We start from the raw sequence: 27,891 nt of genomic DNA, 5'->3' as shown, positions 1-27,891 counted from the left end.
CTTCCTGACTGTATGCTGAAAAGCCCTAAGAGAAATGATGAGAGACCAAATGAAAACTTAGTGAACAAGAAAGTCCGTATAAACCAAGGGTGCCCACCAGGATAGGCAGAGACATATGCTGGGAATGATGCAATGGTCCCCAGTCTTCACACACAAGGCAGTGGAAAAGCTACAGCTGCCAGATTTAAGCAGCAGATTGACTAGAAAGTTGATGTCTCAAACTCCCCAGCTACAGTGCTTCCTGGGCAGCTGCCTGCTGTCAGCTGGAGGGAGCCCAGTGCCCCAGGCTGGAGAAGGGCAGTGTAGCTCACTAAAGCAAACTCACGCTCCTCAGAGGATCCATCAGAGCTGGAGGTCCCAGGAACGCTGAGGCTGGACCAGGAGCCTGTGCCTTGCTAGCTGTCTGGGCCCTTCACAGAAGACATTTTCCCACCCACCTGCAAAAATTCTCTTTATAATGCTGTACCCCAGAATTTTTGGTCTCTCCAGTACCTTCACTGCACTCAGAGGGTTACCTGCGCACCTGCAGGTGAAAGAGCAGCTAGGGGTTATGTACCATAAGGAGCTGCCTCTGTGGCTTCACAATTCTCAGCTCCCAAAGCTGGAGGTTTAGGCCTCAAAACAGATCCAACAAGGGGTGGTCAGAAAACTAGCCTGCAAGAAGTTTGGAGAGAAAAAAGAAAGCAGCAGCAAAGGAAAATAAAAGCTTTCCAAGGTTTCAATGTACCGGGTCCCCATCATCTGCCTACATTTTGCCCACACACAGTTTAATCAGCATGCTGGGGAGCCTGGCTCCCTGCCAACACGAATGTGGATTCTGACTATATGTCTAAAGTGCACTCATAAATTGCAGCTTAACAGAAAGAGCACTCATTTTTGGAGGTTTTTTTTGGTTTTTTAGTTTGGTTTGGGTTGGGTTTTGTGTGTGTGTCTGTGTATATGGGCTTTTTTCCCCCCCTTGAAACAATTACAACCTCTAACTGCTGCCCACACCTCAGTTGCCTGAGAAACGCAGCGTGGGTATGGCTGTGGTAATAGGCACTCGGATTTTACACCGTGCTTGCTATCATTGGCTGGCTGCAAGGCCCCCACAAAACTGTCCCAGCAGGATGTTTTAGCCCAGACATGGAGAGTACTCCTGCCCCAGGCACAGCACACTGCAAGTTCCTGCCACAGTGAGCATCTCTTTGGGGAAAGCCAAGGGTGCAGTAACTGGTCTCTTTATTACTCTGGTAATTATGCTGGTAATGGCCCTGGCTCCATCCACCCCAGTGTCAGTACTTGTACTTTGGTGTGCCCAGCACAGTCCAGCCTGGGGTGGGATGGGATGGGAAAGGTAGCAGTGTGCACCAAGAGCTGGGTATCACATACGCATTTATGGCTTGCCAGGAGCATGCCACACACCCACCCTCACAGCAGCATCTCCATCATCACCTTGATCAAAACCACTTCTCAAATGACAGGGCATGTGTCTGTGCTGAAGACTGTACCCACAACAAGTGTCCAGAGACACACGTCTTGATTAACAAGTCCTGGTTGGAATTACCCTGAAAAGAGAGAGTGTGCTTGTTTACATTGGCCACCTGGGCAGAGGGAAGGTTACTCAAGCTGACTAAAAATATTCACCTTCCTAAAGACGTAACAGAGCATCTCTACTGTGCACTTCTGAGCTCAGCATCAAAAGGTGAGGCAGATTGGAAAGATGATTACTGGCTGAACAAAGACATTTTCTTGGGGTGGAAGAAAATGACAACCCACCCACCCAAACCCACATATTTTGGACAATCTCTGTGTAGCGGTGAGGGGAAAACAGGCTTCAGATTGGTTTGTTTTTTTTTTTTTCCCCTGCTCTTTCCAGCAAAGCCACTCCCCATCCAGCAGACAGCGCAGAGACCCGGAGATGCTGCTATCTTCCAAGCTACAAAGCACAGGAAGGAATATTTATCTTGACTAACTGAACAGTTTTCCCTGAAGGCCAGCACACAGCATGCTCTCCTGACCCCATGGCAGCCCTGACAGTGTTCAAAGTGCCTCTGCAAACAGTGGGGGAATGAGAACTTTTCACCAAAATAGCACTTGGAAAAATGGAGGCATTAGGCAACCTTCACAGGTGTCTGCTGCTTTCTTATTAATGGATTGTCTTTTCCAAGTGATAACTGAATCTGTGTACTGGTCAGTTGCCTCCTATGCTTTTTCTTTACAGTCTTGTTCAGTTTCCTTCCTGCCTTCAGCTTTCAAACAGTTCCTGGTTGCTCTCTTCTTGAGTAAATCCTCCTTGCCTTCTTCTTTTCCACAGAGTTTTCAGTCCCCGGTGCTATATTCTGCTTTTTTCTGCAGTTTTCTAGCCATCTATACAGTACATTTCTCCTACATTTCAAGACTGCATAGATAAAGGCCTACCAGTGCTTTTACACATCCAGACAAGTATTGTTTGTTCTTTGAGAAAACATGATACGTGTGCACTATAAAAGTCTGTCCCTGAGATTTTAATTCACAGACCTTGCTTTCCCGATACGTCCTATTTACTGTTATTTTTGTATTCTCAAGACTCAGTGGTCACTGGCAGAGCTCGTCCATAATTCAAATATTCTTACAAACATCCTTGCAGTTGTCCAAGTCATTAAACTTATTGTGGCTGAAGGTAGGAACTGTCGTGGAGCCTTTCTCCCCATGTAACCGTTACTTCAGGAAGCAACTCCCTCCATTTAGATTGCAAGATCAAGATGTAACTGATTTAAGAAACTACAGTGTTTAGTGATTAAGCAACACATTACTAAAACACTGGTCAATGTATTAAGAACCAGTACACTGATTATCAAATAAACACACCACTATTGCTAATCTGCAATCATGATATTTTCCACCCTATTACACACAATTATAAAGCTGTTAATTTAACACTTAAATCTTATGAATCACACACATGTACTATTCACTTACAAATCTACTGCCTTTCCCTCCCTACATGACCTGTTACCAGGATGGAAATGTATCCTTCTGCAGCCCACCCCCTCACACAGAGTTTTTCAGACACAGATCCAATGGAAAGCCCAACGGGGAGTCCTGCTGGCTCGGGTTTGCAAGTCAGCATCACTCATCTGTAGACATCTGCACTCCTCCTTTCAGAAGATTCCCGTCCTTTGTTCTTACCTGATTTTCGACATTGTTCATCACTGTTTTTATTTCTGGAACAACCTTTTTGCCACCCTTGTACCTCCCTCTCTCTTCCTAAGCTCCTCCCTAAGACATGACACATCCCTCATTACTTTTTCCTTGCTGGCCCAATTCAGCAACATCTGTACCAAAGTCCGGTGTTTCCGAAGTAGTTACTGGGGCACTCTCAGCCATATACAGTACTACTGATACACCCTGCCTGGGTACAGGGGACCAAAACCTCCCCACAAATTTCCAGTTCATAATAGCAACACATTACCTTACACATTCTCTGAGGCAAATCACTCTGCTTAGCCTTCATTCCTCCACCTCATCCCAGTTAAGGTCCTTGTTTTTGTGTCTTGTTGTCAAGAGCAGACCAGCAAAACAGAGACCCGCATCATCTATGTACCTGACCCACCCAAAAACTAGCTGTAGAATGGGACCAGAAGAGAGGCCCTAAAATGAATATGACCATGACAGCAAACCTGGCATGGTAGCTCGCTGTTTTGAAGTAGTTCATGTTTGCTAAGATGGCCCTTTTCTAGGAAAAAATAGCTAGTATAGTGGCTGGCATAATCTGTTTTGAGAAATATCAATTTAGCAGCAAACACGGAAAGAATGAGCTGGAACATGTGATGGCCTGACAAACAAAAACCTGGGTCATCATCATATCATTCCCCTTCAAGCTCCATCTTAAAAGCTACTGGGTATTTTTGCCCTCTCCTTGCTGTTTAGGAGGCCACTGCAGTACATCAGTGCTCTGCTGCATAAGAACTTTCTTCCCATTCCGCATCCAGAGATACCTATGACAATTTCATACCAAGTTGTGCTTTACTTTCAGGCTAAGTCACTCTCTCATGCTACATTACTTAAAAATAGCCAAAGAGATGTGTAGCTTCTGTGAACTGTGGAGGTTTCACCTGCATACACAAGCTAGCCCTTTCAGGCTCCCTTGATAATTATATTCTGTCTTTGGAAACATGAACTGAAAATGGACAATGAAAAGAATATAAATGCATCTGTCTTTCACTTTGCACCTGTTCTGTCATTTTGTTCTAGTTTAATGAATTGTAAGCAACGTGACACGACTAATGATTCTAGGCAGAAAGGGATCACCAGAAAATGCTCACTGTTGACTTTGTCAGCTAGGAAGACAAAATAGGAAAAGATGTGGTAAGCAGCACTGACATGAACATTCGGATATGGTTCAAACATTCATGGTGCTTTGAGGAGGCATTTAATACATCTTTGTAAAATACTCCCACCTGTCCTCACCACCACTTTGTTTAGTCTTTTCATAAAAGACATACTAACCCAGAAGCATGCATTGGAACCAAAAATCCTGAGTGCTTTGAAGTAATTAGGATAGAACAGCAATAAAAATTTCTGACATCCCATGGCGTAGTCTGAAAAAAAAGTGCATAACTATCTCAAGTGCTGGAGGTCTTGCCATCCATCTAAAGGCAACATGGTGAGTCTCTAGAAGGAAAAAATACAAAGAAACAATCATCTCAAGATGGTCATTCACTGAGATCTTGGTAAGAAAAAACATGTCTTCCCTACTATTGTCTCCAAATACAAGCTCCCAGCCCTGTTGTAAAGTTTCTCCGTGCCCCACCTGGTATTGGACACCTCCTCTTCAGTTGCCTTGTTATTGACTCTCCACACAATAGCCTATCTTCCCACACTGAGCCAGGTCCAGCCCAAGATCATCGAGTGCACCCTCAGCAAGTCTGCCAACACCACCAAGCTGTGTGGTGTGGTTGACATGCCAGAGGGAAGGGATGCCATCCAGAGGGACCTTGACAGGCTGGAGAGGTGGGCCCATGTGAACCGCATGAAGTTCAGCAAGGCCAAGTGCAAGGTCCTGCATGTGGGTCAGCACAATCCTAAGCACAACTACAGGCTGGGCAGAGAATGGGTTGAAAGCAGCCCTGAGGAGAAGGACTTGGGGGTATTGATTGATGGGAAGCTCAACATGAGCCGGCAGTGTGCACTTGCAGCCCAGAAAGCCAACCGTGTCCTGGGCTGCATCCAAAGAGGCGTGACCAGCAGGTCGAGGGAGGTGATCCTGCCCCTCTACTCCACTCTTGTAAGACCCCACCTGGAGTACTGCATCCAGCTCTGGGGGCCCCAGTACAAGAGAGACATGGAGCTGTTGGAGCGAATCCAGAGGAGGGCCACAAAGCTGATCAGAGGGCTGGAGCTCCTTTCCTGTGAGGACAGGCTGAGAGAGTTGGGGTTGTTCAGCCTGGAGAAGAGAAGGCTCCGGGGAGATCTAATTGCGGCCTTCCAATATCTAAAGGGGGCCTACAGGAAAGACAGTGAGGGACTGTTTATCAGGGAGTGTAGTGATAGGACAAGGGGTAATGTGTTCAAGCTGAAGAGTGGTAGATTTAGATTAGATGTTAGGAAGAAATTCTTTACTGTGAGGGTGGTGAGGCACTGGAACAGGTTGCCCAGAGAGGTTGTGGAGGCCCCATCCCTGGAAATGTTCAAGGCCAGGTTGGATGGGGCTTTGGGCAGCATGGTCTAATGGACGGAGTCCCTGCCCATGGCAGGAGGGTTGGAACTAGATGATCTTTGAGGTCCCTTCTAACCCAAACCATTCTATGATCTGCAAACACAAGGCCATTTGCTTTCTGTGTGTTACAGAGCCTGTTTCCTCTCACTTTGGATAGCCATCATTTCTTGCCCACTCCCACCTCTGTCTTTCTCCACTCCCCTTTTTTCTTTAGTGTCCAACTTTTCTACCTCTCATGAGGTTCTTGTTTCCCATCTGCCAGCTGTTTGCTGCAGCTTCCCTCTTCCAACCCACATGCTGGCAAACCCATTTTTAATCATTTAATTCTCTTCTTGGCATCTCTTCACAGCTAAGTGGTGGTAACTCTGCAAGCTAGACACCCTAACAGCCCAGAGGGGAAGCCGCCTCTTGCAGAAGCCCAAAAATGTTGTTTCTGTAAGGCAGACAGTACATGCACCCTTCAGCTCAGGAAACCTTGGAACTGCTGACTGCCAGAAGTCAGAAGGGTGCACTGGGGACAGGGCTGCACCAGCTAATTGGTCTGTATCTTCCCTGAGCAGGACAGCCAGAGGCTGCTGCATGGGCTGGTAAAGCCACCTTCATGTTCTTACACGTAGGAAGCAACAGTAAGCGCTCCAATAGAAAACATTCAACTGCAGAAGATGAAATACATTTGGTTTATTTCTTTCTAAAGTTTGTACATATACATATATCATTATACATATGTGAGATCCTTCACTAGGGTTGCTTGATTTCAATTACATAAAAATTATTGGAAAGCTTGCAGGCTCTCTGTTGCCCGTAAGCAACATTTATTCCAACTTATAAAAACACAGAGGAACAGAGTTATAGTCAAGAACATAGACACAAGAGAAGTCTACTTTATATCTCACAGTTTCAATACATCAAAGGCAAATTATTTGTCTGTATACCGTAGGCTTACTTTATCAGCAATGATAAAATAGAGGAAAATATTTATATACAGTCACCTCAAGTGAAAAATAAAGCAATGTAAACTTAAATTCCAAAATATTATTTTAAATGATATAACAATATCCCCAAAAGTCCTTCTTCCAAGGGGAAGAGGACTGATTAAGTGCCTTCATTTATCAGGAAATGATCATTCTAGTACCAGTTACATGAAGCAGAATAAGGGAGGGCATCCTGTGGTACCTGTAGAAGAGAGTGACAACTCTGCTTCAGGAAAGCATCCCTGTGTAAGCAAGTATATGTTTGAGTCCTTATGGACATCAGCAGCGCATGGAAACACCTCCCATGAACCAGGACTTAAGTCTGCACAGCTCTGACTCTGACCGCCAAGGAATATGCTTTTCCAGCCATGCATGTTCCCAGGGACAAAACAGGGTGCCCCTGTGGTAGGACAGCCTCAAACCTGAGACAATGACCACCCCAAGAGTCAGAGCAGCAAGTGTCACGCTGCTGGAAAACATTTAGTGTTTACCTCAATGCTGCTTCACAGCAGACCACGAAGTTACCACAAAGCAGTGAGACCGGGACTGCGTCTCTAGTGTGTTGCATGAAAAACACTCCAGCGATTCAGTGATGAGAGTAAACCGAGTTGAAGGTTATCGGAAAGGGACAGGAGGCCACCCAGAGGAAAGATCTGGCAAGGACTGCTGTCAGGCCCTGTACGGTTAGGTCTGTATACCAGAGATGCATAGGGTGTATGTATACCCACGTACAAAATTTTTTCTGCACTACCACTACCAAGAGTTACTCTTCCCATATGGGTACCACTCAATAACTGAAAATTCAGTCCCCTTTCTTGGCCTAAGAGAAAACAACTCTGCAACAGCTCAGGAGGAAGGCAAATGACACTTCCTAGCTGCAAATCTGTGTTGCACCAAGTGCAACAGTGCCTACCCTCATCTTCCCACTGAATTACCATGTGAGGCAGGTAACCCAAGGGAGAAGCTCAGCACCTGAAAAAGGATTACAGGGTCACAGCTCGCCCAAAGCAAGGTGATGGGGATGTCCCCGTTCATTTCATCCTGAGCTGCAGTCCACTTCTATCTCAGTCCTGCAAGACGTGATCACTCTGGCCATGGTGCAGTGAAGCACAAAGGCATGGCTTCACTGAGGTTGCTGAGTGCTTCAAGGTAACTGCATGATAAAGAGTTTTATGACTCTAGATAGGAATCCCACCCTCAGGCCTTGCTTCTCCTTTCCAGGGAGTTGCCCTGACTAGAGCGCAACAGGAAAACCCACCGGGTTTCCTTATGTCTTTTTACTTAGACCAGCAACTTGTTAAAAGGCTGTTTAAACCTCCCAAGGGAAACTTCTGGGTTTCCCGATACCTGAGGGAGATACTTCAGCCCTGCTGCTCTTCTTTTCCCTGCTGATGAGCCAGACATTCTTCTGAAAATCTGTACAGTTGCAGAAAGAAACCCTCACTACTGCTGTACGGCTGTATCTGCACAGGAGACATCACAGGCACCTGTCCTCCTTGGACACTTTTGGACATGATGTCCCCTTGCTGAATTTTCACAGAGCGAGGTCAACATTTTCAGAAGTAAAGCTGTGTATTAGATCCCCAGAGTGTGATTTTCAGAAGAAGTCAGCACAGATGCTCTCGGTGCAGGCATCAGCTGACATCAACAGAGAGAGAATTATCCCAGTGTTGAGCTAGCAGAAAATCCCACCCAGTAATCCTTGCTTAGACTCTCAAATATATGCCTTTGCTTTCGACATGCAGAACAACAGGCAGCCCCTGGTGGACAAACACATGGAGATCAAGGCAGCTCAAGGGATACCCTAAATCTGCGAAAGCTCTGATGACTGTTTGACCTAATTTGAGAACAACTAGAACAACAAGCATCCTAACAAAGTTTGCAGCTGCTGAAGTGCTTTGATCAAAATAAGCCTCAGAAAAGAACAGCAGGCTTTGGAGTGCTGAGCCACAGAAGCCATACTATACCTACGAAACACATACACACATCTATAGGCATCACTTAAACATGTTCACCAAGTAACGTAAACCTCAGATTGTACCTCACGCAAAGAGTAGTGATTTTAAAGTTTTCAAATTGCCAAAAAACTCTGTTCTTTTAGCCAAGTTATAATCCCAGCCTTAAGTAAGAGGACATAGTTGTCATGAATATGTACAAATCAAAAAAAACCCCACACAACCCACCCTTGTTCTCATCCTACAGTCATTCAGAATTTGACAGCACTAGGCATGAGGTTTTCATAAGCATGTAAGTGATTTAAGACTTATATCACCAATAGAGTTTGCCCTGTGCAGTGACACAGAGTGGGTATCATCAAACTCCCCTCTCCCAGCAAAAGGCTCAGGGGAGCCAGGAGGATTTTCAGTCAAACAAGTCTCCACAGCAGCTTGGCTATCTGCTCTGTGGTTACACCAGGACATTCCCGTGGCCCAAGGCAAAGCTGGAAATTTGCCTGCTTAGACAACATGTATCTTGTTGAGCTGGTCTCATTTAGGTTAGTTACATACAGGACCACTGCTATAGAGTGACCACTGATTATAATGGTTTATGTCAGAGAAAAATCCTGCCCCTCTAGTTTGCAGCATTTTCAATCCTTGTACTGCTACGCGATGTACTTTTTCTCGGTCCAAATAAATCTCTGGCCTGTACCCCAGCTGATTCCTGGCACAGATTTACCAGCAGATGCCATGGGAGGTCCCTCTTTGTTTAAACATTTATCATTTTTGCAGAGTAGTTCATTGCTCACAGGAGAGGACAGAGAACCCTTTGCGCTGGCCTAAATTTGCTCCTTCTGACCATGGGAGCAAAGTCAGGCCAATAGTGCAGCCTTGGGGAAAGCTGTTGCTTGCATTTGCTAAGGGAAGTGCTCTAATAAATAATTAAAATACAGCCTCAGTGCAGCTAACAAAACAGATGAGCAAGGGACTTTCTCTCAAGCAAGGCTGAGCCTGCCCCCTTTCACTGTGCAACTGGATGTTGCCAACAGGAGAGCAGACACTTCCAAAGGGCACCGGACACATTTGTCCAGGACCTGTCCTCCTCGCTCCTATTTAAACCAGCCTCCTAACAATGGGACTGTGGCACCCCTGGATGAGGGTGCTGCTGTCACAAGGGAGCAAAGAAGCAGGTGGTAGGGACAGTTCATCGAGCAGCACAGTGGAGGTGGAAAAGGAAGCCAGCATTTCTAATTACCCCCAGCACACACAGTCCCCAGCAGGTGACCAGCCATGGAGGGTGACACTGGCTTTCTCACTGTCTTCCTACACTATCATTGTCATGTGCGCTGGTGCTCAGCTTAGGCGATATCATTTCTCTGGAAGCTGACAAAGCCTCTTCTTGCTGGAGCAAATGTTCAGGTCCCACACAGAGAAGCTCCAGGTGAAGCAGCTCACTATACTATACCTATGCTGCTGGGAGATGTCTGGGAGGGAGGAGAGGCCAGGCATCTGCTTCTATATGCACAAAAATGCCCTCCAAAAAGGACAAGCTGGAGACCAGCTCTTTCAAATATATTTCTGAGGCAGCTTCTTCGGCTCACCCCTCTAGGCAGCCTAGATATTGGATGCTGGAAACACATGCTGGGGAGCTCTGGTCATCATGCTCTGAGGAGAAATGCATACTTTGTAACTGCCCTCTCAGAGCAGATATGATGTCCCAGAGCCTGGGGAGAGCAATATTGGGAAAGTTTAAACAAACAGCAAGCTGGAAAATTGCTTGAGATAAGGTGTGTCTACTGCCTTTGCCCCTGCAAAAGCAGCAGATGTTTCCAACAACATGGATACCACCTCTGTGTGCTTGGGGGGGGCACTGGTTGAAAATGGTTGTCTGGTGGGTTTTTTTAACTAGAGCTCCCCAAAGGGCTGCAAGAAGTATGGCGTGATTTGGAAAGTACCCAATTCCTTGCAAAACAGTGTTTCAAAGTCTCCCCACAGCACGGGTTGCCTCTGCCTCCAAGACTTTTAGAAAGGATATTAGGAATGTCACAAGCGTCTGGTCTGAGCATGGGAGGGGGGACCTTGTGTCCCTGCAGCATAATGGTAGAGGATCACAGCAGTCTGAAACTCTATCTCACACCTCCCAGCTATAATTGTGGCTGGAAACATAGGCTACCAACAAGCAGAATGAAAAAGCTGTTCACAGGGTTATCCATTCAATGCAGTACTGCTTCAGAGCAGGTTTTCTCAAGGCAACATGGGACAGTCAAATTTTCCAGATTTCTGCAAGCATGGAAGGAAAGAGACCTGTTATACAGAAGCAGATGAGGTGCTAAGATGACAGACAGAAGCAGCTTGACAGAAAAGGAGGAGGAGCTGTCAGACTAACTGTGATAAGGACATAATTGATTTAGGGATGGAGAATGCAGACACAGTAAGCGGTATGCTGTCTGCAGAGAAAAGCCTTCCCTGCTTTCAAGAACATTGCCGTGCAATGCCTCCAGAAGCCCAGTGATAACCCTGCCACCTTTGACTTTCTCCACTAGCACAACTACCTCCTCACCGAAGGGGCTGCTCTCATCAAGCGAGAACCTCACTCCTCCACCGGAGTGAGGCTGTTTTAAGCCAGAACAATGGCCTTGTTACCAGAAGGCACTGGAGCTGTGAAGTCACTGAAAAATTCCAGTCTCTGGAGGTCTGCTAGTCCAAGCTCCTGCTCAAAGCAGGGCTGTGCTGAGCACCGCTCTTCAGGAGAGCCCCCAAACGTGGACAGACCGTATCCTGGGAGCAGGCAGGATCAGAGGGAAAGCACTTAAGGGACAAGCTGTTACAAGCCCTTAAAAAGCTTCTGGTAACCATTTACAAGTGGCTGGCTATAGATGAAAAACTGAGTTGGCGTTGCAGCTGAACAGCATTCCCCCACAGCAAAGCTGCATTAATCATTCTGCTGGCTGACTTACTCCTCTACATCAATTAAAGACACAACATAAATACTGGCTTAAAAAGCTGTAGTCATGTTCACTGGTCCATGCGTGATTTATCTGCAAGACACACACAAACACACAGCCAGCCCAGAGTCTTTTTCGCAGCCACTGCCAAATGAAAACCATCTCATCCAGACCCCTGCATGCTGTTGGTTCACAGAGGAGAGTGCAGTTTTGGCTTTGGGAGAGTATCTCACCTGCTTTGGTTGCTGACTGGGGAGAGGGGAAGGCAATTTTGTCCTTCTCCCTCGTGTCTCTGCTGTCAGGTGTGGACCCAGTGAGGTCCTCTCCTCCCTCAGCCAGGGAGAGGAGATGGTCCAGCCCCTGAAGGGACAGCAATCAGCAATGCTTAGAGAAGGATGGGTCAACTCCAGGATCTCTGTCTGCATCTTAAGAGGGGGGGATGTGAGGAGCCACTGGCCCCATCCTGTTCCTTCCATCCCTCCTCTCAACACACAGGCAGAGGCTTTGCCTGAGTGACGGTTGCCCGCTGCAGCAGGGAGGATGACAAGGAAGGATGACACCTCCCTGCAGTACCAATGCAAAGGCTGGCTTGCATGCACACACGTTCGTGGTGGTCTGCCAGTAATTCCTGCTCACAGTAAGCACCCCCAGAAAGCTGTAGGGTGCTCCAGGGATACCAAGTAAAGGTGCATGGCAGGTCCCAGAGGAGGGATGGAAATCAGCAGAATATCCTTACATATTGCACCGGGAGCTCCTGAGTCACTGAGGTCAAGCACTGATCTCTGCTAGAGGCAAACATTTCAGCAAAGAAAGGCTGAGTACCGGGTACCATGCAAAGCTATCTGGCCAGATGCTCAGTGCTCCCACCCAAGGAGATGCACCGCTGAGACCTCCTGAGAACCTGGCCCCACTCTTTACAATAGCATCAAGGGGAAAGAAAAAAAAAAAGCGCAAATTACAGTACTGCTTAGTAGATGATCCTATTCCCAAGGGAGTCCAGGAGCCTTAGGCATTCACAACAGGATCATCTTTTTCTCTCGACCTCCAAAATGTGCATTTTCACATGGGTGCCTGGAATGCCTAGAATTTGTAAAGCAGCGGAGCAAAATGGTGTTAATTAAAACTTGAGCAGAACCTGACAAATCCTCAGTAAACTAATCTGCACGCCTCAGCAGTCTCACCAAGAGTGCTCCAAGCTCAACAAATGTTTAATGGCTAAAAATCTGCAGTGAAAAACTTAAAAAGTTGGGGTTTTTTTAAGAGACTTAAAAAATATACCCTAATCCATTTACAAGTATACATGGAAATAGAGAATAAATAATGAAAATTTTTTTAAAAAATTATCATTTTTGCAGTTCACTTTTTCCTATTGCTTCCAATCATCTGCTCTGAAGAGGATATATCCAGTTTCTGTTTCAAAGCTGGGAAACATATTTTACAGGAAAAATTTCTTTTTGAGCTCAGCAATTTAACTGCAGTCTACAGCAACCAGAATATTTTAAAAGCCAGGGAAAAAAGTTAAATGCCACCTCTTTGCCTTTTAAAGCACCGCACTCCATCATCACAAGAGGTTTGCTGGGCATGTTCCAGCCTGCCTTTAAAAAGCTCATCTAGACAACCCCACCCTGACAGCCAAGCAGGGCCCATTTACCAATCTGCTGGGTTTTTTTTTTTGTTTCTGCTGCATGCTTCCTAATGTCGTATCTGAGATAGGACAAGTTCTTTTCTCAAATGTGCATCTGACATTCCCCAAATAAATTTCTTCTTCTCTCTCTTCTGCTTGTTTGTTTTAAACCACCAGAGCATGATGAACAGCTGCAGGGACCTCCTGGCTTTGCTTCTCCTCCATGAGCTGTTGATCTACCACACTTGATTAATTCACACAATCCCCCCCCCAATGAGCACTATCATGCACCTGTCTACACTGAGTCCCCTAACGCAGCATGCTGCACCACAACACTTCAGCTCCAGCCGCAGAAGGCATCTCTCTTCTTCAGGAAGAGGACTGAACATTTGCTCGGCTGTAAGCATGCAAACCTTCTAAAACCCCAGTGCTTGGGAAGTGCTGATGGTTTCCATTTAGGATGCTGCAGCTTTTAGCAATGTTGCCAGGGTTAGGGGCTGACCTCCTGACTTCTAGCATGAAGCGGCCACTCTCAGTGCCAGATGTGTGCACATCCCAACATCACACATGGAAACAGTCCCATCTAGTTTTGGTACTGGGCTGCAGTTGTAAGGATCAATTTGCTCCAACACCTCCCAGCATCTGAGAGCACAGCGTCTTTCTTACAGCCAACAGCGAGCACAAAACCGGGAAAGCTGTTGCACAGTGGTCCTCAGTGGGGGCGGCAAGTCATGAGGCACCTGTTAAGGTCCTCCTCTCTGATCGCTCCCTGTCCCACCTACTGAACTGGCAGTTCAGTAAGCTAGATTAATTGACTTGGACCCTTTGGGAAGTCTAGCAGAGCGCATATCCGCTCAGGGGATAATTTTTTTTTTTATATGTGGCCCTTTGACTACTTGGGCTGCAAACACCAGCACATTTCTAAACAGTCCTTGCATTGATCTTGACACTTCCTTACACATTAAGAAATACATCCATCAGGAAGGCTGCCCTGTGCCTGGCACGACAAAAATAACAGCAACAAACAATTTTCAACTGGCCCACAAAATTATCTCCCAAGGGCTTCATCGGTAAAGGCCAGTTTGGTTGTACTACTCTGCATAGGGGAAGGGCGAGGCAAAATGGGAGAGACCTGTCCGAGCTCACCCAGTGGGCCAGTATCAAACTTGAGATTAAAACCCAGGGTGTAAGCAACAGGTGATAAAGCACCTTCTGCAGAGTCATGATGCCACCCATCTTTCTATACTCCCTGTGCCTGAAGACTGCTGGCCACCCCAATGATCTGCGGCACAAACAGGGCTTTTGGGTATGGAAAGCTCTACCCACGGTGGTCTCTCCCTGTCCTGCACTCCCCACTGAAAGCCTGGTGCAGGCTACGCAGGAGCTGCAAGGTGGGCTGGTACCCTGCGGGTGGAGGGCAGGATCCGCCAAACCTGGGGCTGCCTTGTGCTGGCCTCCAGGCATGGAGTGGCCAGGACAGCATTAAACTCTGGCCTGTGATGACAGGTCTGTTGCCTTCTCTGGTCTGCACCAGCGTCTTCCACCTATATGTATGTGAGCTAAAGCAGGAAAAAGGGGAGCTGAGGAGAATCCCTTCCTGAAGAAAAAAGGCAAAGTGCTTTGTCACTAGCAGAGAAATTGCAAACACCTAACTGTGCACACCAACAAGGAAACTCCTAGAAGGGGGAGCATCAGGGTACAATATATCATAAGGCTCTATATAGCAGCTAAGTGAGAGCGTATAGTTAAAAACTACACAGAGGCTCTTTGTCTTTAAAATATTATGCTAATGGCTGACATCTACAGTAGCCTCCTCCACAAATAAATTTAAAGCCCAGGTTAATTCTGACTGGGCAATCCCTAATCTCCCTGACCACAGAGACAGCACGGGTTTGGATACCCCCCAGCCTGTTAACTCAGGAGAAGACTCTGCTTGGAAAAAGCAACCAAATTATTCCAATGCTGTCATTCCAGCATTGTCAGAGGTTTCCAAGTTTTATTCCTATGTGCTCATGGGTCCACGGTCAACACAATAACGATAAGCAACAGTAACTATTTACTGTAGCACTCGCTGCTAAGTCCAGTACCAACATGCTCTGCATCGTCAGGAAACCATTATTCCCAGCACCCTAGGTTCTAGCCAGCCTTCTGCAGCTGCCCATTTGCAAAGTTTTTCTCACAGCTACAGCCTGCATTCACAGCACTGCAGCATTTGTCCAGTTATTTTCCCACCCACCATGTAAATAAAGTGACAAGTGACTTGAGAGATGAAAGCCACGTGCCGATGGGAGGAGATAAACGGGGAAGAGACAGAATATATGTCACAGCGCTCTACCCCTCCCCCAGCTCCTTTAGAAACAGAACAACACAAAAAGTCCCGATGCTTCAATTGCTGAATGATAAATTAACAAAGCAAAGCAAAGCAGGAGCAAAGACATCTCCCACAATCTGCACAGAAACAGCAAAATATACAATAGAAAATGTCACTAACACCCCATTCAGGCAGATGCACTTATTTTTTGTGAATGACAGGTTATTAAATGAAAAAATTTTGACCACCGGTACTTTGCTGCATGGCTGTTCCCCTAGTTGCCATTTCCACCCTAAGTGACCTTCTGCTTAACACTGGGTGTTTCTGGCCTGTAGTCCTTCCTCTCTGAGACATTGCGTTTCACCTTGGCACTAACTGGAGACTCCTGATTTAATGAGGGACTTGAGTGAGATTTCTTCAGTCCTGGTGCATCGTTCTCTCCTCCACTCAGCAGCTCCTTCACCCCTTCTTTCAGGAGGCCAACATAAATCTCATAGCGATTTTTCTGAGAAATGAAAAAAAGAGGCCTGCATCAGTCTGGAAGAAATGCAGAAGCACTTGAGAGACCATCATCTGGGTAACTTAATGGTTTCTGCTGGCCTTGAAAGCCAGGAGCCTAATACAGATGCAAACAACAGTGCCTGATGTGGACATGAACAATGGTTGTTAATATAAATTACACCGTACAAAAAGGAATTCAGGCAGGCTGAGCCTGGGGGTGCTGTGCAATTAGAGTCACTCAGTTCTGCAGCACACAAATCCTGATGCTCTGCTGAATGGTGGCTCCTAGTTGGAGCGCATTGTGATTTTCCAAGTAAAAACACCAAGCTGAAGCTTGCTGACCTTAGCCAGGCTGACTCATACTCTGTGCTCACACATACTGAGATGTTATGTGCCCCACGCAGACATGGAGATAAAGTGCAGCAAACTAATGGACAACAAGAATCCTGCTGTGGTTGGCTACAGCTCTCCCCTGCAACACTTCACTGCCACCAGCAGGTCCTGCTTTCCTTGCTTCAGCCCACAAGGGAGAAACCAAAGCAGGTTCCTGCTAAGCTCAGACTGTACCAGCTTGGCCACCACTGAGCCCATGAGAGGATGCTCTGCAAGGCCAGACCTTAACAAAAAGTAGCAGATGAGAGGGTTATGACAGTAGCATGGCATGTTCCTCTGACAGGGCCGCTCGTGGTGAAGGATGAAGGTTGCTCTCTGTTCAGACACTTGGATTTTTCAACTGGAAAAAGTTCGCTTTACTGTACCTTGTGCCCACCTGTTCTGTTCCTTGTCTTGAGTGGAGCTTTCCCTGTCCAACAGGAAGATTTTGCTATGTGTGCCACAGTAACATCTTTCGGCACAGAACATCTCAGCAACCAACAAAATGAGGGTATATTAACAGAAGATCCCTGCAGGGCCTCAGAAACAGAACCTGGGGCAGGAGGTAGTGAAAACAGAGCAACCCACCTCCCAGGATTTGTTTAATAACCTGCCCCTGACATATGCACTAAAGACATGGTGCAGGCATTGTAATTAAGGTGATCTCAGCAGGCTGGGAACCAGGGAAGGAAGATGTAAACATCCATACTCATTATTAATTTATATTTCAAAGTGGCAAAACAGTTGCCAAACTATTATGTTCTTGACAGAGGAAAAAGTGTTTAAGAAAAAAAATCTTCCGATTTATAATAAAATAATAAAATTCTGGTAATAACACTTATTTAAAGGCAGGAAGTCAAAAAGCTTAGTAACTGTTTTGAAGTGTGGAATATAAAGGAAAAAAAAAAGAAGAGAACATGACTGGGTTTCCAGAGAGTCCTCTGAATAAACAAAATGCCATAGAGGAGTATCATGAAAGAATCCATCAAAAAATTAAATAAGAAAGCATTCTTATCAATTCCATATCTGGAGCTCCAGCTCCACAATGTGAGAGACAAACACATGAAGCAGGTAAGATGTGTCATTCAATAAAAAAGGAAATGGAGAAACAACAAGCAGAACCCTGATGCTGATGCACTGTGCTGATGAATGATTCATCACACAATGAACGGGGCACCTCTGCAAAAGAGAAGGCAAGCCAGTGCTCTAAGCCTGGGATCAGCGTAATATTCATCAAGGGAGAGAGGGACTTCACTGCCATGCAGACTTCTGCTTTTTGTTGATCCAGTAAACACCACTAGGGTCACAAGACCCAACAATCAGAATGGAAATCCGGGACCAGTTTCTGCCCCACGTGTCTGCCAATGGCCATTTTACCCTGGACTTTGTGGGCCCATGATTTCTATCACAAATAAGCAATGCATTTGGAAGTTTCTATTTTGATTTCAACTGCAATAAACTCACTCTTTTAGTGATCTGACATTTGAAGCTAGGTATTAAAGCTGGTGGAAATTTTTCCTTAAAAGAAATGGATCTGGAAAATTCTATCAAGAAAGAAAAAACACAAAAGTTAAACATTTCAAAAGCTTCTGCAACATTCTCTCTGAAGACTGAATGCACATAATAAAGAGAAGATGAGATAGCCACCTATCAAATAAACTTCTGGCTTCACGTCTCACCTGACAGCACTCAAAACAAATTTGCTGCAATAAGCAACCATTATCTGGAGCAGTACTTCCTTGGACAGCAAGCAAAGAGGAAACGTTCCTTCCTTGGTGTCTACAAGCAAAGACACCAGCAAGAAGAAACATTCCTGACTGCATCCCTGAACAAGGACCAGGCACCTCCTGATTCACCTCCCTTCAGAAGGAAACACCACCTCACTTGTGGTGAGGTGAACATCAGGAACAAGAATGAAGGGAACACCAGTGGGTGAACAAAAAGGAATTACAAGCGCCTGCAGAAAAGAAATCTGGCTTCTTCCTTCCTAATAGGACTAGGTTGCTTCCTTTGGGACACCCAGGCTCTTTTGGTGTGCTTCTTGAGATGTATCAGCATGATCTTCGCACATGGATGCAAGGCCTGAACTGCAGTCTCAGCCTGAAAGAGCTAAGTACAAAATACTGCCTCACCTGCCTCTTGCCCTTTTGCTTGGACCCCACGCAGCGAGGTCAGTCACTAGCTCCTGCCCGACACTGACAAGGGGAATGAGGACCCCAAAACTGGGGGAAAATTTCCATTCAGGATTTTCATATAGCTCACCTTTTTCTTTCCTTTTTTTTTAACTGCTTATGGTTCAACATGATCTGCAAAATCTATGCCAAGTGTGAAGGCAACACAGCATTGCGTAGCAGCACCTTGAATCACCATCTCTTGCACACAACTGCCTAGACAGGCATGATCACATCTGCAGTGCCGATCACATATCTGAATTGCACAGTTCAATTGCTATTCAAGGTTCTCACTAGGGAAGATGACATCTTTTGTTTCCTCGGCTGTACTGGTTCTGCTTTGTTCTGAGGTACCTGAGGAATATTTCTCTAAAGAACACCATGAACAAATTGACAGAAAACAGAAAAAAACCCACAACAATCTCGTTCTCCATTAATCTTTCTAAAATAATCTAACACTCCAGCCTACGTTTTATCCTAACTCATCATGCTTCAAGGAGTGATAGAAAACAAACTTTGTGTCAAGGACCCAAAGCTGAGAAACTTTTCTTTGCTCTCCCAGGTTACACAAGACCCCCTACAGAGTGAAAGTGTGTGGCTTGGTCTGTACATCTGAGTGTTCAAAACTGACAGTGTGCCATTGATCACAACCCTTTGATCTCGCTTGTTCAGCCAGTTTCCAAACCACCTTACTGTCAATTTCCTAGCCCACACTTTATCAGCTTGTCTTCGAGGATGTTAGAGGAGACGATGTCAAAATCCTCGTTAAAGTCAAGAACAACATCCACTGCTCATCCCTCATCCATCACACCAGGCATCTCATTGTAAAAGGCTATCATGTTGGTCAGGCATGATTTCCCTTTCATAAAGCCATGCTGATTACTCACAATCATCTTCTGTTCTTTAATGTGTTTGGAAGTGATTTCTAGGAGAATTTGCTCCATCACCTTCCCGCAGACGGAGAAGTAGCTGACCAGACTGTAGTTCCTTGGATGCTCCTCCTTGCCTTTCTTGAAGACAGGAATGACATTTGCTTTCCTCCAGTCCTCAGGAACCTCCCCTGTTCACCATGGCCTTTCAAAGGTAATAATCAAGAGTGGCCTTGCAATCACATCATCCAGCTCCCTCAGCACTCATTGGTGCATCCCATAGATCCCAGGGAGTCACATACGTCTGGTTTAAATATTCCCTACCTTTACCATCCTTCACCAAGGGTAAGTCTTCCAGATTTTCCCACTAGGCTCATGTATTTGTGACTGCTGAAGGCTGGTTTTATCAGTAGAGACTCAGACAAAGAAGACATTAAGTATACTGGCCTTTCCCTGTTCTTTGTGACCAGGTCCCCTACCCCATTATGGGCCCCAACTAGGGCCTGTATTTTCCCTAGCTGTCCTGCTGTTAACATACATGTAGAAACCTTTCTTCTTGCCCTTCACATCTTTTGCTAGATTCAACTCCACATGGGCTTTGGCTTTCCAAAATGCAATCCTACATGCTTGGACAGTATCTCTGTTCCTCCTGTGTCACCTGCTAGTGCTTCCACCTCCTGCACGCTTCCTTTTTATGGGTAGAGTTTTGCGAGGAGCTTGTTCATCCGTGAAGGCCTTCAGCCATCTTTGCTTGATTTCTTGCTTGTCAGGGTGAAGCATTCCTGCGCATAAATGAGGTGATCCTTGAGAAGTGACCATCTTTCCCAAAGCCGTCTTCCCCTCAAGGGCTGTATCTAAAGGGATTCTTCCAAGCACTTCCCTGAACAGCCCTCCTGAATTCCAGGGCTGTGATCCTAATTTTTACTTTGACCCCTCCTTTCAGGATCATAAAGACCAACATCTTGTGGTCACTGCTGCCATGGTTGCCCCTGACCTTCATATCCCCAACCAGTTCTTCCTAGATTATAAGTGAGAGGTCCAGCAAAATACCACTCCTTGTCTACTCCTCAGCCACCTGTGTTAGGAAGTTGTTGTCAATGCACTCCAGAAATGTCCTGGATTGCTTGTGCCCTGCTGTATTGACCCTCCAGCAGATACAGGGATGGCTGAAGTTCCCCATGAGGACCAGAGCCTGCAAACACAAGGCTTGTTCCAGATTTTTGAAAAAAGCCTAGCAGACAGCCACCACAATGACACCCATCTTAGCGTGCCCACTAATCCTGACCCACAAGCTCTCAGCTGGCTCATCACCCTTCCCAAGGCAAAGTTTGATGTGTGCCTGCTACTCACTCACATAAAGAGTGACTCCCCCTCCTTGCCATTCCTGTCTGTCCTTTCTAAAAAGCCTGTATCATTCATAGCAGCACTCCAGTCATGTGAGCTATCCCATCACCTCACTTCAGCCCTGTTTTACTGATTACGTAGTCTCTCCTGTTCACATCATCGTGATGCTTGCCAGCCCTGTCCACCACTTCCTCATTTGACTGTTGGTCAGATGATCTTCAGATGTGGGAAGAACAAATTGGCCAACTGTGTTCCCTATACAAAATAGTAGCAAAACATCTATGCAAAACATCTCAAGCTCACCAAATGCTATGCAGTCCAGAGCTACAGCAAAGTCAAACCCAACACAGCAGTTATAACCTTCTGCAAAAGCATAAGTACAGAACCAGTCAAGCTTAGGAATAAAAAGAGCTCCTCCAAAAGAAATTCATAACACATGGCAGGAGGCTTACTTCAGTTCTGGAGGCTTGTGTTGCCTCCAGCATCTCCTCTGGTGGTCTCTCTGACTTTTGTCGTATCTGCTCTTTCTCTTCTTCAGACTATGGATTTTCCTTGCCAGGCAGTGCCTATCTAGAGTAGGATCCTTTCAGACCTGAGGCAACATTGAACTCACAGTTCTGGGGCATAAAGCTCAAAGGTGCAGCAAGGAAAAAATACCAGGCATCTGCTGGGTTGCCACCCCCCTCCCACCTAGGCATACAATGTGGCAGACACCATGATGGATAAAAGTTGCTGTCAGATACTCAGAACAATCTCCTAATGCAGCTGCCTAAGCTGCATCACTCAATCCTATGATCTTTAATTCTACCTTATCCTGCTTGTCCTGTCATCCAGCTCACTGGTGCACAACACAAAGGGCTCTGATGACAATAATTTTAGAAGAGCAGTTCCTTCAGAACATACCAGTGGAAGACATGTTCTGCATTACTGCAGAATGCAGTCATTCCATAAAGACTGAGGTGCTAACACACTAGGCAACATATAGTCTTATAATACAAGACAGTTCCTGCCTGAGACCTTACCATCTCTTCAAAAAGATGTATCTGGCAAGGACAGAGGGTCATATTTTTATCCTCCATTTTACAGTTGAGGAACTAAATTCACGGCTAAGATCACAGGAAGTCCTTAGCAGAAAGAGGAGCGACATCCCGGCTTCTAGGATTACTGTGACATATATATCTAACAAGAGCATACTCCTTAGTGAAGTAAGGTGAAAAATGCAGAACTTTAGGACTGTACCCCAAGACCAGCTGCCCCATCCACACCCAAAAAGTAAAAGTAATAATGTTTCCTATACATACCTCAAACTCCAGATAGTGGTCCTTCAGTTTGTAATCATCTACTTCCTTGCCCTTGAGCTTCTTGTCAGGAGGATAAGAACGATGTTCAGCAAGCTCAGTGGAGATCTGCTTCAGCTTAGCTTCATGGGACTTCAGCTGTTCATCCTTCAGAAATACATTAAGCACTTAAATGACACAATCTAAAACATTCAATAAGCAAATGAAAATAGAGAGATCCATATACAAAAATACCAAGTTCGTTCGTTCATTTGTTCTTTCTTTCTGTCCTTTAACTAATTTTAATTAGATTGATAAGGTCTGTTATCCCAGAGCTCTGTCCTCAGCAGCTCTCTCAAAGGCACGCAAGCAAAGTGGCCAAATTTTCAGAAGAACTCAGCAGCTAGCAGATGCCACTGGGAAGGGTAGCAAAACTGTCATCCCTCGCCTTGCTGACAGCGACGGAAGCAGCTTGCTGCAGAGCATTACTGACAACATCACACTTCTGCTCTGATACATTTTTTGGCAAATTAATTAAGGCTGTTGTGTATGTAGTCAGACGAAGAGCAGAATGAGACAGACAAAGACCTTGCCTAAGGTCTTTGCAATGTAAAAGTAGTTCCTTCCAGGACAGAAAAGACATGGAGTCAAGGTCCTTCCTTCCATTTCTGCACTACCAAACACTCTCTGGTCTGCAATTTCCATTTGTTCAGAACAATACAATGCATCCAGAAGAGGAAGGGCTGTCCAGTCCCCAAAAGGTATCTCATTTTGCTAAGCTTTTATCCCACTGTGTGGTTGGAGAAAGTGAGGAGCTGCTACTCCCCCTTTCTAGGCAATTTCCTTTATCATAATCCCAGGCCCACTCACTTCCTCCAGTCCATCTGTCAGCTAACCTTTCCTCAGCTCAGAAGGTTTCCAGCTCCTGCAGCATGGCCTTCTGGCCATTTCTAGGCACGGATCCGAAATTATGTTTGAATTAGGTAAGTCCAAAAAGATAGATATGATCATGCAGATCTCAGCGACTTAGAGTTGTAACAGCAGGTAGGACCCAGCTCAGCTCCTGCACGTATAACGTAGCCTCAGAGCAGGGGACAGCTGCCAAAAGTTGTCCCCCAGTGTTGTGCCTGCGCAGCTTGCAGCTCCAAGCCTAGCTCAGATCTGCCTGCACTGCCCTGTGAGTCGCACAAGGGACCGAGCTTCTCAGCTCACTGAGCTGGAGCTGTGTAGAAAAGCAGAAAGGGGGAAAACTTCTACAGAGGGTGACAGCTGAGCCCCAGCTAATCCTGTATTTCAACTCTTTTGCAAGAGAACTGAAGAAAGAAACACGTGGTATAATTCCTCTCTGCCTATAGATGGTAGGGCTCAAACCACTTGCTATTGGCTGCCAAAAATTCTTGTTGCTGTTAGTAACTACCCTGGATCTGCTTGCTCTTTCTGTTAGTGCCCAATCACTCTTTACACTGTGCTGAATCCTGGGTGCCAGTCATACCCTGTTGCGGTGAGTTCTACAGCCTTCCAGGGCAGCAGCCCTCTAGAGCTTGTGTGTGTGTGTGTGCGCTTCTCAGATAAAAGGAAAAAAAAAAACCAACAAACCAAAACCAAACCCTAGTAGATCTTTTCTAGATGGTTGTTCCTTTATATATAGCTTTGTCATATTCCTCTTTGGTTGGACTAACCAAGATCAGACACAGATCTGCTTTTGAAAGCAAGCTTAGTGCAATGATCTGGCCCAACCTGTCATGTCCAACCTCTCTCCCTCACCTGTGTTAGGTTCTCACTGCATCCTGACTTCTGCCTGACCAGGGACAGGCCCTTTGAAGAAGTACTGTCCATCATGATTCAGCCCACAAAATCCTAAACAGCAACCACAGGGATTTGACAATTCATATTTTTTTTGTCTGCCAAATGAGAAGCAGCCTGCTGGCAGCTTTTCCGCACTGACAGATAAAAGTAGACGTGTTTCTCCTTGCCTTTGAATTTATCTGCTTTGAACACTTAACATTCTTCTGCCTTTAGCTAAAACAGCTTATCTTATTCCACTTTTCGTGTCTCCCCTTCTTCGAGACACAAACCTTTCTATTTTTTTTCCTTTCCAGATTAAACCGAAAGAATGAGACTAGGAAACGACATGCTAAATGGAACAACCACACAGAACAATGATGAGTAAGAAAGCTTTTTGTGGTGACTAGGGGTAAATTATTGAAGCCCCATACAGTATTTTAAAAAAAGTATGCGTGAGCAAAAGGTAAAATCACAAGATGAGCAAGTTAGTGTTACTCTTTACAAGATGTGTTTTAAACTTTAACCGTGAATAGAACATGGAAAGTCAGTCACCACATTGTAAGAAAAAAGGCTACTGCCACAGAGAGGGAAAAAGCAGGGGCGACATAAAAAACCCACCCCCGTAAAGAAATGCATATTATGAGATAGTGGTTTCTAAGGAGCGTTGCTAAGCTATGAAGATAGCAAAAAAATGCATTTAAGAAGCAATCCAGCACTGGCAGATGAGTTTAAAAGCTATAGGGGATTACTCAAAAAGTATACACCTAGGACTGGCATCTATCATCTCTGCCATTCTGTCAACCTGATCAACACAATCAACATCAAGTTCCTGCCAGTGCAAGAGGAATTGCAGGCATGCATCACAGCTCCCGAAGTACACACAGATATGGGCGCAAGCATCAGACACAGTTAGATTGAAACAAGCAGAAGGAGGTGTTTTTTCATGCAACAAGTAGTAGAGCTGTGAAACTCCCTGCCACAGGATGTTGGGGAAGCTAAAAGCGTACGTGATCACAAAGACATTCATGTAAGACTCAGTTTATAAATATACATTAAACAGGAAATCCCTGAACTGATATGGGTTAGAGTCTGCAAAAGTATTGTGGGAGTAATACAATTGATGGTTGCCTGATGCATCAGCTTTCACCTTTTATTACCCCAATAAGCCAAAGACCAGGAGTATGTCCATTTCTTCTGAAATGAGTGGCAATAAACACTCAAATCCAAAAACCCACCAGTCAGTATTTGAAATGCCCTCTGCAGAGCCATAACCACAGGATGAAAATTCTATATCCAGCACGAGGAACACTAGTGATTATTTCTTTTCTTCAAAAACGTAAAACAATTATATTCAAGTCTGCTTCTTCTCTTCCCCCACTTCTTGCATCAGGAAACGACCAGAGATTTACCATGCAAGCCTCCTCCTCCTAGAAATACTCGTGGCGATAGCCACAAAACAATGCCAAGGACCACCGTCCAGTCTCCAGCCAGCCAGAGAAATTGCCATCACCTACCCTCTATATAAAAACAGCTCACCTGAGATAGCTTCGTTGTGGTGGCTGGCAGGAGTGGGCGACTGAACTTCTTCTGAGAGCCAATTGCCGCTGGAAATGGCGGTGCAGAGAAGACAGCAGCCACACAGTTAATCTTGTTGATCCAGGCCTGCATTTCTTCTTGGTTCCTGGGGAAGAAACATATATTAAACACCTGTTGAATCAGCCTCCACTACCTCTTTCTGACCCCTTCAATGGCATTTTAAAAGCAAAAATAACCAGAACTTGACCAGTCTTAGAGTCTGTTCAGTCTTCTGGTCTGTCTTTGCAAGTAGTTAGCGTCAGGTATCTCAGTCACAGGCTAGCTTGTGCTTAGGTCCATAACTCACCCTAGCATACATCTTTTCCTAATCCAATCCAAATGACACAGCCAACCAGTGCCCTGATTCAGACATATGTCCTAAGGTCTCAGCTGTGCTGGACACCACAGATCTCTAGGAGGTTTCACATGGATCTCAGTAGAAAAGGGCTCATGGGCAAGACTGATGCACAGGTTTTTAATGTCATAAGCAACAGGCATCTGTTCTGCCCGGATATCACAGCCTGAAGAACTTAATCAAATTATTCTTGTATTAAGTAGTAACTTTGTCTTTCTAGAAGATACGCCTTGGTCAGAAACATCCGGCTAGGACCTGATGACATCAGGAGACAGACAATCCAAGATCGCCTTTGGTCATTTGTTTCAATGATTAATCACCCTGACTGTCAGAGTTTGTGCCTTGTTTCCAAATTGAATTTCCTGGGGCTTCAGCTTCCAGCTGCTGCATCTTGTTATGCCTTTCTCAGCTAGATTAAAAAGCCTCTTAAAACCTGATGTTTCTTTCTCATGAGCTACTTGTGCACTCTAATAAAATCACTACTTAATCTTATTTCTGATCAAATAAACAGATTGAACCTCTTAAGCCTCTGCTTTAACCTGCCCAGGCATGAATTCACCCCTTCTTCAGCACTGCTTTCTTTCCTCAGTGATTGGCACAAATCAGAAGGAAGCACTTACTGGGCTTGGAAAAGCAGGACCCTCCAATCTGCTGTTTTAAGCTTGAGGACATTGGGTTTCTTCTCATAGTCTGTTGCCTTGGATGCCAGTGCATGATGCACGCTAACTGCATTCTTCAGATCTTCCTCCGACAAAGCCTTTTCTGGCTTATATTCATCCTGCAGGAGTTAACAGGGGAAAAATGGCATCTTATTTCTCCATATCCTATTCCTTTTTCCTTAACCTGGGGAAAAACCTTGTTCCATAGTCATGAATAGTATTAAAAGTATATGAACTGAATGCAACCTGACTTGAGCACTTATGGTTTCCACTACCTTTATCTTTCTCTTTTTTGATCTATTTGCAAGGGAGAGAAGTAGTTCCACTACCTGCTTGACAGGAAGAGGGGTAAAGAGGGAGTATTTAACTATCACAACAGCTATGGACTGTTTGTTTTCATTTCAGGAATCCTTCATGGCCAGCTCCCCACCTCCACTGCTCAGTTGCTGGTTTCTGCTTGGGTTCTCAGTCTCCACTGCTCAATTTTTATTTTTCTCAACTACCTTTGTACGTCCTCCTAGGCAGGTCCTCACATAGTGGAGAAGCCTCCTTATCAGTCTCCACAAATCAAATATAGCAACCTCCTTTCAATTTCTGCTCAGGGTCTGTGAATGGCAAGCACAGCACCGTCCAGGTTTTTGACACAACACCAAATGACAAAAGCAGGGAGTCAAACTCCTCTGTGTTGCAAGCACCAGCCTGGGAGCAGTGTTTGATCTCATGAGTGACAGAAGCCAGATAAGGGCACAATCGTGGTGTAGCCACAAGTTCAATTTAAAGCCCTCCCGACTATAAACAGCTTGGGAAAGCCAGGAGCTTTTTCAAGGAAAAGTCAATTGCCAGCAATGCTGCGTACACAAAGTTTCTGAAGGAGAGGTCAAAGCAGTCTGCAATTGACTCCATTTCTCCCCCTTAGTACATCACAGAAATCAGTCTCTTCTGAAACACCCGCCAAGGGAGGGGGTGTGAAGGCAGCAAAACAGAAGAATAATTCCCTGCAGGTGTAATAATTATTGATCCCTTCACTTGCACACAAGTTACAAGATGGGGTTTAGCAGGCAAAAGAGTGCAGGACGCAGAGCATGTGCAGGGACAGCACTAGCTTAAACACCCAGAGAGGCACCCACCCTGGAGAAGAGCTGGTTAATGTGCATCAATTGGTTTACAGGGCTTACCTGGCAGCAGACAGACCAGGGTTGCAGCCAGAGGCAACTACACTGCTGCCAGAGACATCTGTTCTCTCAACCAGACTAGGTTTGGTCAGGGTTCTCCACGATGAGTTTCAATGGATGGGGAGTCACCTGCTGTGGTGACCACCTCCCAGAAGGGAGGACAAAGTGTCCTGCTCCTCTACCATGTCTCATCCTTCCTCGCAGAGGTCCAGTTAGTGCAGGCCCAGAACTTGCTGCTGCTCAGACACTTCACCAGAGGAGATGCAGCTAACTAGCACTATTGTTGCAGCACCACCTCCACTTGGGGCCAGACAAGAGCACAACCTACCACAGGTCTGGCAGG

At 45.6% G+C, this 27,891-nt stretch overlaps 1 protein-coding gene across 6 annotated transcripts in view; it reads right to left on the bottom strand.

The window, feature by feature from the left end:
* Window positions 1-594: 594 nt before the first annotated feature.
* The window catches only part of LOC104636701 (PH and SEC7 domain-containing protein 3), a 115,493-nt gene continuing 88,196 nt past the window's right edge, over window positions 595-27,891 (bottom strand). For 5 of the 6 annotated variants that reach the window (XM_075741099.1, XM_075741101.1, XM_075741105.1 and 2 more), the window contains 4 exons: window positions 26,338-26,495; window positions 25,324-25,468; window positions 22,027-22,170; window positions 6,339-15,973 (listed from right to left, as the gene is read on the bottom strand). In XM_075741099.1, the coding sequence (XP_075597214.1) occupies window positions 15,761-15,973; window positions 22,027-22,170; window positions 25,324-25,468; window positions 26,338-26,495 (660 nt within the window). In that variant the 3' untranslated portion in view covers window positions 6,339-15,760. Of the gene's footprint in view, window positions 655-6,338; window positions 15,974-22,026; window positions 22,171-25,323; window positions 25,469-26,337; window positions 26,496-27,891 lie in introns of those variants that run through there. The other variant, XM_075741100.1, reaches the window with a different exon arrangement.

Source organism: Balearica regulorum, chromosome Z, assembly GCF_011004875.1.
Source record: "Balearica regulorum gibbericeps isolate bBalReg1 chromosome Z, bBalReg1.pri, whole genome shotgun sequence".
NCBI lineage: Eukaryota > Metazoa > Chordata > Aves > Gruiformes > Gruidae > Balearica > Balearica regulorum.
The sequence above is the reverse complement of the archived record's forward strand: the minus strand, read 5'-3'. Positions and strand labels throughout refer to the sequence as shown.